We start from the raw sequence: 14,798 nt of genomic DNA, 5'->3' as shown, positions 1-14,798 counted from the left end.
ATATCCCTTTGGTCATTTAGGGTCAGCCGACCTGGCTATCCCCCCTCCCAGTTTTGCACCCCCAGTCTCCTTGCTTGTGGGGTGATATGAGAAGCAGGAAAGGCCTTGGCTCTGTGCAAGTGCTGCTGATCAATGAAAAAAACATCCCTCTATTATCAACACTGGTTTGGGCACAAATCTGAAACACTTGCCCATACCACCTACTATGGAGAAATTTAACTCCACCCCAGCAAAAACCAGCAAAGAATTCAGAGCCAGCTGAAAGATTTTTGTATTCACCAGGTGAAATATTTTTCTGTACAGGGGGCTCAGGGGAATACAGCAGTTTCCATTTTCTTTGGTCTGCCTGAAATTTAAAAGCTTGTATGATGAAATGAGATGTTTTGTACATAAACAAGAAGATCAATCTAGGCTCTCAAAGGGAAACTTATTATGAATGATAGTGGTTACTCTTATTTTTTTCTGCTAGATTGATTTATCCATTATAAATGCTTGATTTCAATCTAGATGTATCAAAATGGGACTAGCATAGCATAGCATGCATAGATTTTACTTAATTTAGAAGATCATAACATCTCTAAAATTTCTGGTTGAAATGTTTAATGGCTACAAAAGCCATGCCTATTGTTTTTAAAACAAAGAATTAATTCTATCCTTAAAAAAAAAATATACATCTTTCGATCATGTAGACCTATTAATTGCATTTTGGGACTTATAAGTCCAAAAAGGGTATGATTACCCGCTATTATTTAGTATTTTTGAATAAATAAACAAAATCTCTTATCCAGTCATAGAATCCTGAAGATGTGGTGGCCATTTCCATCCTAATTGTACACATAATTTTTCACTTTTACAGTACAGTATTGCCTTTCTTACAATGAATGGCATTGTAGGCTCAGGGAAAAGCAGTATTTTTGATCTGACATTTGTCTTTGTACTATGCACGTTTGTAGTGCTTATTGTAAATGCTTTCTTGTATTTTCCCAAGATGACCTAGTGAAAACAAAAGGAAGGTACTGATGGTGTTCTTGGTGTACAAATTTGGGTGTGGGCACAGTTTGCTCCTGAGCTTGTGTCGTGTTACAGGGGTTGAGACTTCAGAGGGGAAGTCCACACTGATTTGACAAAGCTCAAAGCAAGCTGTGCATACATTGGGAAGGTTTGATGAGGATCATGCTTCATCAGACAGCCCAACAAGTAGCTGTGTAATACCTTGCTACTCCAATAGCAGTTTCTAGTGAGGAGCCTTTAAGGTGAAGTCCTTCTAGGGAATTTAAAAAGAGAGTAGGGCAGTTGCTTAGAATCACTAGCTAGAATAGTGAGCATTAGTGGTTGAGTCTTAATACTCATTTAAAAAAGCCAGAGATGACTATTTTTTTTGTCTGCCCGGTAGTTTTTCTTCTTTTTTATTATTCTCTGTGAAGTACTACAAATGCAGTGTTTGAAGTTCTGTCTTCCCTGAGGTGTAGAAATAGTGTTACTACCCTCCTTTGCACTATGATGCTTCTGACTATGAATTCTGAAAATGGTCCCTATTCCTGTCTGAGCTACATTCTTGACTGTACTTACCTTTTTTTTTTCCCGTCCATCACCAGCCTCATGTTTTCTTGCTCCTTTGAAGATTCCTAAAATATTTTTTTCCCACTTGACAACAGACTTTTTATGCTCAGTTTCTTTCTGAGAATCAGCTTGCATATTTTGAAATAAAAAAAAATGCTGTATGATTATTTTAGTATTCATAATACCAGGAATTTTAAAATTCTGTGAATACCATTTCTTAATCTTCAGTGGTGGTTTTGTGAATAAATGATGCTGTATAGCAGTTCTCTGAAGTTTTTAATGAAAATATTGAACTAAAAGAGGCTCATGATTATTGCATTCAATCAGATAATACATTAATCAGTTCAGAAAAATATCATTATGTGATATGATAGCTAATCCACTGAAAATGTGTTTTGCAAAATGTTTAGGTGCAATAGTACAAATTTTTTATGAAACCAAGTTTTTATTTTCCATTTTACATTTCATTATAAAGCAATTATTCTTTGAGACAGAATTGAAACAGATATGTGAAGTTTTTACATTTAACCTCATTTTCCTCTGTTAATGAAAGGATCCTCATTTTTTGACCAACTTCTACTAAACAATGGGCCCTAAATTAATTAAGTATTTCGTTTTTGCTACTTATTTTAACAGGCCTGTTCCAGTGTTGATCATCAAAAGCCCAATCTATATGATAAATATTTCCCAATGTGTGTATTTCTTGTGCTTGATTTCTATTGCCTCCATTTCAGGTGACTAAGGAAGATGATTTAAGAAAATAATTTTATGCATTTATTATTTTCAATGCACTAATTATGTTGTAAGAAATGGAAAGCGTTGAAACCCTAAGAATGCCAGGTTCCCTGCTGCTTTAGCAGATGGGGGTAAGATTAATAAGAAATGGTAGGAATGGGTAGTCTTAGGCAATTATGAGGTCATTTTCTCTAAAGGAATGTCTTTATTCCTTTATAGCTATACCTCATTAATAGGCTGAAGCTAGTGAGGAATTAGCTTTCCACAGAGATAGAGTTCAGCATGGAATGGCTCTAGAATCTTAAATAAAAGTCCTAAATCCATTGATATCTAAAAGCTGAAAGTCTGCGAAAGCTGCATCACCAGAAGTTTGCATGAAGAAGAAAAAATGTACCAAGATGTAGGATATGTCCACCAAAAATTACTGTTGCTGAAGAAAAAAGGAATCGATGCATGAGGAATTTTCTATAAGTGTTAGAAACTATCTTCAGGCTTTAATGTCATCTCTCAGTAGGTTGGTTGATCATAAATATGAAATCTACCGATTTTTTATAGAAAATATTCCTTATAAGAAATGTAAAGGATGAATTTCAGTATGCTGATTTGGATTTTTTACAAACTCTAACTTTAGACAGGATCTAGTCTGAACATTTCTGATCAGGAGGTTTGATTAAGTGATCCAAAAGTGAGTAAGTAGTTGGTCAAATGGGACATTCTGGTTTCACCACATTCCTGCAACTTGTCTCTGTCACAAAGTTTATCATTCATGTTGCAGTTCTGGTGAGAATGGATATGAATGACTTAATTACTGGTGAGCTTACAGGAGCCAAATTAGTGCTAAAGAATAACAAACATGGAATATTAATCTGACAGATTTTATCTAAAGGAAACTCTGGAAGCTCTTATTTGTAAGAAATGTGTGGTACGGTGATAAAAGCAACCTATTGAAGAAATAATATTTTCCCCTTTTTGTTTGTGTTTTTTTTTTGGTTGTTTTTTTTTTTTTGTTTTGTTTTGTTTTGTTTTTTTTTTTTTTGTGTTGCTGAGGATTTTTGCGGACCCTAGAAATCTCATTAAAATCCTGGATTGTTCTCAGTTAGAGTTGCTTCTTGCTTTTTGACAGTCATAGTTTCTAGTATATGCAAAGGTGTTTTCTGCTGATGCGATAGCTGCCTTCCCAAAATACCCAGAGAATTAGCTTACTTTTGCCAATTTGAAGAGTGAATGTTTGGCTACTTTCCCAGTTCTTTGTTTACTGAAAAAATTGTTGTTTCTTGAGCCACAGCTATGTCCCTTTTACTGAGTTTTTATGTTTTGGGGTTTTTTTTGTTTGTTTGGGGGTTTTTTTTGGTTTTTTTTTTTTCTGCTTTTCTTATTTCATTTACACATTTTTTTACAACCATGCTGATTGAATCATGCCAGTCTTTTTCACAGCTCATTTATTGTGCTTTCCCCCTTATCCACAGATATCTAACTAGTTGTAACTTCCAGTCTGAATCACTTGTAGGTTAAAATGGACTTCTGGAGGACATCTGCTGATTTTTCTGTATCTTTATAGCTGTTTTCACACTAGCATCTTCAAAGATCGTTTCCCAGTCTTTTTTTTTCTTCCAGATAATTTTTCTGTCTCTCTTTTCTATACTTGATCTCCCTTGATTATCCTGTTCTAAAGAATTAGACTGAGTAATGACTTTTGAGTAAGAGTCTCCAACAAATCAAGTGCCTGATATTTGTCAGTTTTCCATTTTGCTGACCACAGCTTCTTCAGGGACAGGCAGCTGCACACTGTCTATTGATAAAGCTGGCTCAGTAGAGTTCCAGTGAAGAGCTGTTATTTTTTTCTTCCGTTCTTCCAAGTGTGCTTACATGTATCCTAAAAGATGAAATGGCATTGGCACTGGCTCCTCCCTCCTTCAATCTCTTCTTAGTACGAAAGGAAGGCTTCATTTGTTCAATTCCAATCAGTCGTCTCTTCATCAAGCTATATTGATTCTTTTTTCTTTTCACAGCAGGGAGAGCACATATTCTGTAGGGTGAGTCTCATTTCATTTTAGTTAATCGTTTGAGAAAAATCAGGAAAAACCTCTGCCTGCATGAGACTATCAAAGGATTTAGCCCAGTTCCTTCCAGTAAAGAACTGAAGGTAGCTGAATGCAGTAAAAATGAGATATAGATGACCACCTGTATCTCTGTAGTTTTCCCACAGTACCTGAAAGGATTGGATATTTTTCGCCTGGAAGTTATTTGAGTTCACTCATATAGTTTAACCCATGATGTGGTAGCATCCTATTAATTGCTCAAAGAAAAAAATCCAAAAAAACCAAAAAACATTCTCAGTACTGCCAACTTACTAGTGAATATGGAAGAAATGTATGATTGAATCATTACATATTAAATGTCTTCACTATTTGTACGTTTTTGAAGCCCCTTTTAAATAAGGAAAAAACTCTTGTGTGATTGAGCTTCCTTCTCAGTACTTAGTATCTTGCTAAATCCAAACAAGTTGACTGTCAATAAATGTACTTCTGCATGCATTTTCAGGAAGAAGCAAAGGCAAACCGAAATAGAATGGAGAAAATTAAAAGGTCGAAATTATTCTAGTAATAAAGTGTGTGATTCCATTTTTGATGAAAAATATTGCCAGGGTGATTTAGGAGTTTAGATCTGATTTTTGTAATTAATGCCACACCTTTAACACTGTTACCCGTGTTTCAAATAGGTTTGGAAAATATTTTTAAAATCTTTTTCATCTAGGAATCTTAAGTGATTTGGGAGCTCCCAACCAAAATGGTTATGTTTCTTTCTGAAAGATCAACTAACATCTGAAAAGAAAGTCAAAATTTTTTTGCACTTTAAAGCACAAAACTAAATTGTTTAGTTATTGAATATAGTTTTAAAAGTGCAGTAAGAAATAATTTCAAATTTCATGTAATAAGAAAAGAAATTTTTTCTCCACTGATGTACTTTTAATGCTGCTTTTAGATCGTTGATGAAGATAATTCTGAAGGTTCCTTTCTCTTGAAAATTTTATAACTCACGCTTCATGTTCAGCATCTCTTGGTATTGGATTTATTTTTTGGTGAGATGTCAATGGTCATGTGAGTTCTAGATAGATGGGCAGTCTTTTGTTACAGTATTAGGATGCCATGAAGATGGTTTATAAAAAGGCAGGCACAGAAACAAGCCATCACAGTGAAACCACATTTATAAATTATAAAACTGCTGATCAGGGTTGCATCCATTAGTAACAAGGAAGATGAATAAGCTAATTAAAGGAAGGAAATGCTGAAGACAAAAAGGGAAACAAATTAGAGTCTTAGTCCTGTATATTATATGAAATTAAAAACATTTAAGCTCACATTCCTCATTTCTGCACAAACTACTTAGGTGGTCTCCATAGCTTTATGGTATCATCTGAAATACATGGTGAACTTATAGATTAATTACTTAAATCTCTATTCTGAGAGTATTTTAAAAATTGAGTTTTTTGAGAGTGTTATCTTGGTAAAAAAAGTGGTGACCAGAATGTTATTATTTTAAACACCTGGTAAAAAAGTGGTGACCAGAATGTTAATATTTTAATATTTCTCTTGTTAAATTTTAAAAATGTTGTTCTTTTAGACTGGAGCAGGAACCCATATCAGTAGGTGCTATAAAATTGGAGATTACTGAATGTGTATCTGTCTATCTATCTATATCTAGATCATCTATCTATATTTACACACATATATGTATTTTTAAATCTAATTCTCACAGTGGGCTCTGTCTTCTTCTATTAAGATGAATTCAGCTCTTATCAGGCAGACAGGCAAAATACAGCTTATATTTTTAGAGCTTTGGATAGTAGTAAGATTTGATCCATGCTTGTGTTACTGTAACATCAATAACGCCTTTAGTTTGCATATTGATATAATTATGATTATTTATCTATATGATTGTTATTACTATCGATTAAAAATATCCTGAAGGGATGGAGAATCTATTAATATAGAATATGAGGACATTAAATTCACATTAAGGTAAAACTGATGAAAAAAAATCAGTGTAGCTGTCCCTGTGTACATTACTGAAGAAGCTCAATAAATACAAGTAAACCCCAAAATGTAATCGGTCTCTTTTTAAGAAATACTCTTGTTCTTCATATCATAGCACTTACTCAGTGCAGCTTTTTCTGTACTCTGATATCTGGTCCATGTTATTTTTCATATGAATTTACAGTCATGTGTTTTAGGCCAGAAGAGACAAGTATGTGTATTCAGATCTACAAGTATTGGTTTTCTAGCCATATGATGGAATTGTGCTACACATATATGAAAATAAGAGGAAAAGGAAGAGTATTTAAAAGCTTATTTTCCATCCTTATAGAAATTCAGGTTTTCATTCATCTTTCCTACCTCTTTCCTATCTTTCCTCTTCTGTCGTTGTGGACTACGTGATTACCCTACCACATGAAATTTAGACTCCAAACTACAGGCAGAAATGAACTACTTAACAAAGGTGTTTCCTCATAAAGTGTTCCACCTCTACTTCCAGTTCAGCCAAGTTTGGTCAATCTGCCACTCTTAAAACATCTATCCTGACTCTTGAAGATTACATTTTTGCCACCATCTACTGAAACTGATTTGACAAAATGTGTAATGCACACAGAAAAACATAGATCCAGTTTTTGTGAAGCTACAGACGTATTGGTCCTGCCATCTTCCGTTGATGTGATTGCCAAGTTTTCTCATGAAATATCCTTAGCAAAGACATTATTCATCTTCTCAGTGGCCTTAAGAGAAGGAGCTGAGCAGATGTAAAGTGCTGGTCCTAGCACTTGTGAATGTGCTGTGCTTTACTGTGATTAAGTGTCCTTAACAGCCAGTGTAACTAGATAGAACACCTCAAAAAGTTATTCTTGAACACCACGTGCAAAGTTAGATGATTATAAAGCAAAATAAACAGAAATAATGAGTAAGTTCTTAAAGCCGAAGCTTCTGTTGAAAATACACTAAAAATGTACTGAAATGAGGTTTGGTTTTGAAAATGTAGCTTAGAAAGGCATATTTTTTAAGAAAAATCAAGCCTGAGCTGGATTTGAATCCAGCTTCCTTGAAAATTCAGTGTAGCGCATTATTATTATTTAGAAATATTTCAAGTCACAGAACAGTGGTAAAAAGTATGATTCTATTCATTACGTGATTATTTATTCCTTTAACATGCTGTGAGCTTCATTGTGCAGAGAACATTACAATTAAATATGTTGAACAGAGCAGCCATAAATGCTCACACTATGTACTAATGGTAATAGTATCAGGTGACTGATATTCATTTTTGTGAAGTGATAATTTTATTGGAGAAAAATATCCAAGATGCAAACATTTATTGTCCTTTTATAGACAATTGTTTTAGTAAGTGTTTAGTAAGCACTGGCATCAGAGGGAGAAAATTGTGTACCTCAGCTGCTGTCCTGCCTGTGGCTATAATGAAGTCTCTGTAGTAATCTAACTGTGTTGAGTTAGGAAAAAATTAAATTCTAATTGTCAACATAAAGCCCAGAAAATTGTCAGTAAAAACATACTGACTTAAGCCTCATTGACATTGATGACAAAACTGTACTTTGTGGCCAAGAAAAAAAGCAGATTCGTCTGAATTATTAAACTTCACATAAATTATGTAATCAACTCACTTTATGTACAGCTTGATAGTGGAGTTATTTGCAAATGTGTTTTCCTTTAGGTTTTCAAGGGTGAAAAGGGATTCCCAGATGTCTTCATTAGAAAATACACTTTTGGAGTGTTGTGTACAATTCTACCTTCATTTCTAAAAGTTACAAGAAAAAACATCCATAGCAGAACAAAAAAACATCCAACCCTCTGATCAGAATCTTGAAATACCTCTGACTTGACACCTACATGACAAAAGAAGTCTATGATAAATACATTTTTTTTTAATTTTGTTGTGAGACACAATTTGTTTAGTCTCCATCCTTGAGGTTGGACCAGATCACCTCTTTGAACTCCATTCTGTGATTCCATGACATATCCTAGCACAAGTCTCAGAAGAACCACACTCTCCAAATGCTTTTGAACTGCCAAGGCACTTTTAGTAATCATCCCAATTATACTAAAGAGAAAAATAAGTAAAATCCAACAAACAAAAATTTGCCTATCAGGACAATAAGGATCTATGATGTTTTGCATGAAATATACAATAGATTTGTGAGGCTTTTATCTTATTTGGCAAATGATTTGTGGCCCAGTGACTTTTTGTAGTAGGGTCAGTTGCTGACACAGTTTTGGCTACCTTTGAAAGGCTTGAATGGCTAATGCCAAAAGGAGAAGACTTAGCAGGTGTCAGGTGTTGCCCATATAAAATTTTCAGAGGAAGTTGGTCTCTCCCTCCAATATTTAGTTATCTAAGAATGCAGCTCTACTACCTTGTCAATCGCAATCTTGATATAATCCCAACCAAATCAAGGTAATATCATATTTTTCTGTTAATTTGGAAGTATTCTAGATTACCAAACAATTGCAAAACAGAAGGAATAATTTATTTGCTTCAGCACATACTACAAGTGACAGTAAGAGCTTCATGTATAGATACTTGGCATTTTAAATGCTTTCTAAGAAAATTCATCTGTTTGTGCATCAGGTTTTTTAAAAGATACAACCTATTTACTTGCCATCTTCATGTTTGTTTTTGAGCTTCTTGATTTCATCCCAAATCTTGATTTTAAAGCCAAGATTGGGATGTAACATTTGTGTATTTACTACACAAGAAGTGCTATGATTTTTATAGCACTTGCTGCTCTGTGTGATGCATGTAGGGTAAACTTTCAGCTAAAGTCTATAAAGAAACCAATAACATTATTTTCTGCTGTAAGCTTGATGCCACATACTGTGTGAGGGGAAGCAAAATGAATGGTCTGCTGTGGTGTCATACAAAAAGAGAGTTCTCCACAACATTACCTGCTGGCCAAGAGGCTGTGTTACTTTCACAGTGAATGGGGAGAGCTAGCTGGTTCAGGTAAATCATCTCTATGATGTTTTGAGCAATGGCTAGTCATGACCAGATTGCTGTTTTGATATTTTTTTTCTCTAAATGATGGTATGATGAATTTTCCTTGCTAGCTATCATTCTTCTGTATCTGAAACTCTACAGCTCATCTTATTCCTTATCAACCCAAGTGAATATTGTGTCTAGATGCTGTCATACTGTGAATTTATATTTTAAAATACATTTATGTTTTCTTTCTTGCTGTGAACTAAGGGAATAATGCACAGAGAATCAATCAGTAATGAAAATGCCTAGGAGGAGTGTTGTGTTCCAGGTGACAGTTTCAACAGAAGGTACAGGCCCCCTTCCACGGGTTCACAGGTCCAGAGAGGCTTCTGCTTCAGCATGGGCTCTCCATGGGGTTACAAACTCTGGCCCCACAGGCTATTCCAGCATGGGATCTTCCACGGGCTGTGGTGTGGATTTCTCCTCTCCTATGGCCCTCCATGAGCTTCAGGGGCATAGCTTGCTTCACCAAGGCTCATAGAGTTGAACAGTATACAGAGGGAACTGAGTGATGCCTGGCTGTGGTGATGGAATAAAATGTCATTGTATTTAATGATTGTGTTGCAAAGGGTCTGTTCCATGGGACTATATTCACAGTTTTAGGACCAGTGCTGCTTCTGACATTGTCATGGGCTGAAAGTTGATTTTTCAACTATTTCTAACTAAAATAATTTTTTCATGGGTAATATATAGAGTTAAATCAAGGAAATGGAAATTGTGTAAAATTAATCAGTTACTTTAAATCTAAAATTTAATCATACATTGCATTTTTGTTACAATGGTTGGCTAAAAAATGCGTAGAACCTCATAAGGAGAAAGTTGGTTAGCCTATCTGTGTACTCAGTTTCTGGACTTAGAAGGCATTTTCACACAATTAGGATGAAAACTGCCAGCACATGATAAGAAGATGATGCAAGGTCTTAAAACCTGGCCATACTTTGCTTTGGGAGGATTGAGAAATGTCTTTGAGGGAAATTTTGTTTGTAAAATTCACTACATAAATAAACTACTAAACATTGCACTTAATTGAAATTGAGGGCAAAGAGAAGAAATCATAATTGAAAAAAATAAAAATGACAAAATGCCTGTTTGCTAAATTACTTAAAATCTGCTTATTAAATTCTTTATTTCTGTCTTGACTTATTTCAGTGATTTATATACTGTCACAATATGTGACAGTATGTATAGTGTGTTCTATGACTTATGGCTCTAATTATTCACTATGAGTTAATTTATTCCATTAATATCTCATTCACTAGAAGAATGGTAAAACCTAAAGAGTGTTGATTTGAATAAATATCCAGCAACACAGATAATTACATGAACATTTTTGAGCTTCACATTTTAAAAATCTTATAAAATCAACATTTCTTTGATCCTTCAAATGAATGTAATCTGCTTTTTATTTCTCATTGGATCAACTGACTCATTTTTGTGTATTTTTACTTTTTTAATCAAAAGAGGCAGCTTTTAAGCTCAAAATTGATTGTTTTATCTGGTTTATAAGTTCGTTGAGTTTGTGTTTGTTTTGTATTTTTTCATTTTGTTTTGTATTGTCTTCTTCCTCCTGAGCACAAAGCCTATTAAAACAACATTACTAATGGGCATATTACAGAAAGAACTCTTACATAAACAGAATGAGACTGCTTTAATTTAATTTTTAAGTCATAGAGAAAATTTAATACCTTCCAGTCTAAAGGCAATGTGACAGCTGAATATGAATATAAATATCTGTAAAAGTCAGTTGTGGAGGAAAAAAAATAAACATTTTTTTATTAAATGGCATAAATACTTTTGTTTTAAGGAAGTATTAATAAGAAGTTCTTTCAGTAGTTTGCAAATGGCTGCTCCTTGCTTGTCTGTGAGAAGAATTTAAACTAGTTCAGGAATTCAACAGATTATAATTACATCCATCTCTTAAAGGGCAATTTTTTTTTTTTTGGTAAATAAGGAGGCATGTATAATAGCATCAATTATTAATTTAATTTGCTAGGGTGTAATAAAAGACTGAAAACTTCATTTATGAAAGATGTATTTAGAAAGGTGAGATTTTTCTTCTGTTTGTACAAGACAGTGTATTGGCTCCAAGCTATATGAAGAAAATTGCCCTTACCTCAGCCAAAACCAGTAAAAAAGAAAAGGTACATGACTCTCTTTCTCCAAAACCATATTTTGCTGAATGACCTCATAAAAGACAATTAAAAAAATCAGAATTAGAGTGTTAAATACATGCATGGATTGCTTTTATATTCTTAATAGTTCTTGCTGATAAATTTGAAATGCAAATCCAGTTTGAAAGAGAAACCAACGGTTCACTTTAAATTCATAAAATCCATCAAATTCATGCTAGATGCCCAGTACAAATAACATTGATGTGATTAATGCTAGATGAGTGTATCTCTTCTGTGCCCATATAAACTGATTTTCTGTACATTCTGAGATTATTTTCATGTAATATTACATGTGAAAAACAGACCTCTCATTTCCTTACTTATACTTACATCTTTCTTTTACAGATGACACGAGAGCAGTATATATTAGCAACACAACAGAACAGCCTTCCAAGGACTGAACATCCTCAGTTTTACCCAGTAGGGATTTATGGATGGCGAAAGAGGTGCTTATACTTCTTTGTCCTTCTGCTGTTGGTTACCATGATTGTTAATTTAGCAATGACAATATGGATTTTGAAGGTTATGAATTTCACAGTGGTAAGTATTACAGTAACTTTATGTACCTCATTTCTTCAAGTACTCACTTTTAGGTTTTTTTCTTTTTCCTTTACCATGTTATATAAAAATCTTATCATTTTGGAGGAAAAAGCTTATGCACTTATTTGAATGTTGGTTCAGATATTTATACTTTTTATGTATATTCTGCAGTGAGTGGACTGGTGCACTATCTATTGGGATGTTTTTGGTTAAAAAAACATATCTTCTGAAATTAATCTGGATCTTAGATATTTTTTTTGTTTGTCCAAATCAAAAGTGTCATGATGACTGCCCCAAGCATCTGTTGATTTCTTGTCACCACTACACAACAAGCAAGAGCAGTTTACTGTATCTTTTCTGTATAGTGTCTCTCCTAAGAGGGAACTGGGTTGGTCATGTCAATGTATGGTTTTTCTTTTCTTTTGCTCTTGTTTTTTTTTAAAGTTTACTGGCAATTTGGACTGTGTTTCACCTAGAACTTAGAGTAGCTGTTTTGGTGTTGATAGGGGGGTAGGCGAGTCTAAAAGTCACATGCCTTAATGAGTCAATCTCTGGCTGGAATCTTTAATGTCAGCAAAGTATTTCAGAGGTACACTTGAAAGAACATCTGCATTGAAACTGGTAGGAGCGTGCACCAGTTGGCAGCAGAGTAGTGACGTTTTTATATCAAAAGAAAAGGCAGAACTTCTACACAATTTAAAATAGCAGTATTTCTGCTAGGACCAGTGCAGTCTTCCTCTCTGGATTTTAACCCTCATAATCCATATTTTCTTGTGTTTAGTTATAAAATTCCAATTCCTATGTCATAGCACATTTCTTCATTAGTTTATTAGAAATAAAAGAATAGCCAGCAAAACCAACATAAAACCTGTGTCTAAAATCGTTCTATATCTGTTGATGATCTGTAATGCATTGAATTATCTGAAACTTGTCTTGTGAGACATATTGTGCAAATAGATTTATTCTTCTGAGTTTCCACTAGTGGGGGAACATGTTGAATTAATATTTTGACAACTGTATCATTTTAATATTCATGTACAGAAAAGTTTGTTAGAATCTTTTGGAAGGTTGCCTCTTTTCACAGGGGGATTTTTTTGTTCTGTTTTTTCTTTTTTCTTAGCACAATATGATTTTAAAATAGGACACCCATGTATGTTTTTGCTTATTAGAATAATTATTCATTTATACTGAGAAAAATACTTAGGCATGACTCTTTAAGCAGTTTTAAAATACAGCTTTTAAAAAGCACAGAATTTTTCTCTGTGCAGAAGATTGCATTCCAATAGAATATTTGAAAGTACTGTTTCCATATCTAGGGATTTTTTGACCATCCACACTGCAAGCTATTGTAACACTGTCCAAACACTATCCAGTTTAAATCTTTTTGAATTTGATCATGCAGTTTTTTAAAACTAGGCAAAAAGAGACATTTTGAAATATTTTTCTTTCCTGCGTGTCAAAGTTTGTTGGAAAGTTAAAAGTTTATGGTGAATTACTAGATTAGTGCAGAAATCTAGTGCAACAAACAGATTGTTGAAGCACTTATAATAAAATACTTTCTCCTTGATCATATTCAAATACATTTTTTAAATTATGTGCTGGAGAATTAATTTACTTCTGCAGACTCATGGAATGGTAGGCAGTCTTCTACTTTGAGTAGTTAGTATTCACATTGGAATCTCTGTACGCTAGAAGATTGCCATGTTAAAACTTGAGCAACATCTTCATGCTCATGTCCTCGCATGCATGTTTGAGCACAAGTGGGAAGCTTGTATTAAGTCTGAAAGAGTCGAATTCTTAGGGGCAGGTGTTTGACAGTAAAATAATTTAGCTTATGAACCTAATGTTCATCTATTTAAAAAGGCAATGGCTTCGAAATACAAATATATTTCTTCCACATGCATATATATATGTGCAGATAGATATAAACAAAAAAATTTATTTGTATAACTGGAGAGTGATAGGAAATCAGAAGTGCAGCTAGAAACCTTGAGTGTTTGCTCAAAAGAGGAATATAGCCATGATAAATGTAATTGCTGAAATTGGATTGGCTTTGACATTTTGATTTTATTTTAAAATATTTCCTGTTTTAGCATAAGTCAGTGTTGAGCTTTCTATGAAGACAATAGTAATTGCAATATTTCAAGGGGTCATGAAGAGCCAGGTCATGGTTTGTCGTTGCTGTCTGATGACTGCAACTGTTAATTTGTATTAGCTGTTGCCTTTCTATTTTTAACTGTAAAGCTACAGCCACTGACAATTTGGCATAATAAAAACCTTGCTGTGATCAAGTTTCTAACTGGAAAAGTTTTCTGAATATATTGACCTTACACATAAAAGTCACATTCTGAATCTGAGCAGTTATCCCATGTTCTTTTTATACTCAGTGGGTAAAAATAGGGTCTTGTGTAAAGCATTCATCTCATAGTAAGATAGGCAACTGATATGAATTTTTCTTCTGGATAAATGTTAAAGAGCTTATCAAAGAAGTAATAAGAAAAAAAGTTTCTTTGCAATCATGTAAAAACATAGTACAGGCAAAGTATGAAAGTCTCCTTTTATCAGATTATGTAAAGTGACTAGGAAACATAGAGAAATGTTCAGGGATACAATCTCTTCTTCCAGTGTCCAAGGTAAGAAACTTGAAAGGTGACAAATAATTGAAATTAACATGAAAGTTACAAATAATTTCCCTGATATATAATATGTATCAGATGAGCAAAACTAAAAGTAATTAATATCTGTGTA

General features: G+C 33.8%; 1 protein-coding gene across 8 annotated transcripts in view; it reads left to right on the top strand.

The window, feature by feature from the left end:
* Nucleotides 1–14,798, top strand: part of SGCZ (sarcoglycan zeta) — a 391,151-nt gene that overhangs the window by 207,042 nt on the left and 169,311 nt on the right. For 7 of the 8 annotated variants that reach the window (XM_038136643.1, XM_038136642.1, XM_038136644.1 and 4 more), the window contains one exon: nucleotides 11,856–12,050. In XM_038136643.1, the coding sequence (XP_037992571.1) occupies nucleotides 11,856–12,050 (195 nt within the window). Of the gene's footprint in view, nucleotides 1–11,855; nucleotides 12,051–14,798 lie in introns of those variants that run through there. The other variant, XM_038136651.1, reaches the window with a different exon arrangement.

Source organism: Motacilla alba, chromosome 4, assembly GCF_015832195.1.
Source record: "Motacilla alba alba isolate MOTALB_02 chromosome 4, Motacilla_alba_V1.0_pri, whole genome shotgun sequence".
NCBI classification, from domain to species: Eukaryota; Metazoa; Chordata; class Aves; order Passeriformes; family Motacillidae; genus Motacilla; species Motacilla alba.
This window is presented reverse-complemented; position numbering and strand designations above follow the sequence as displayed.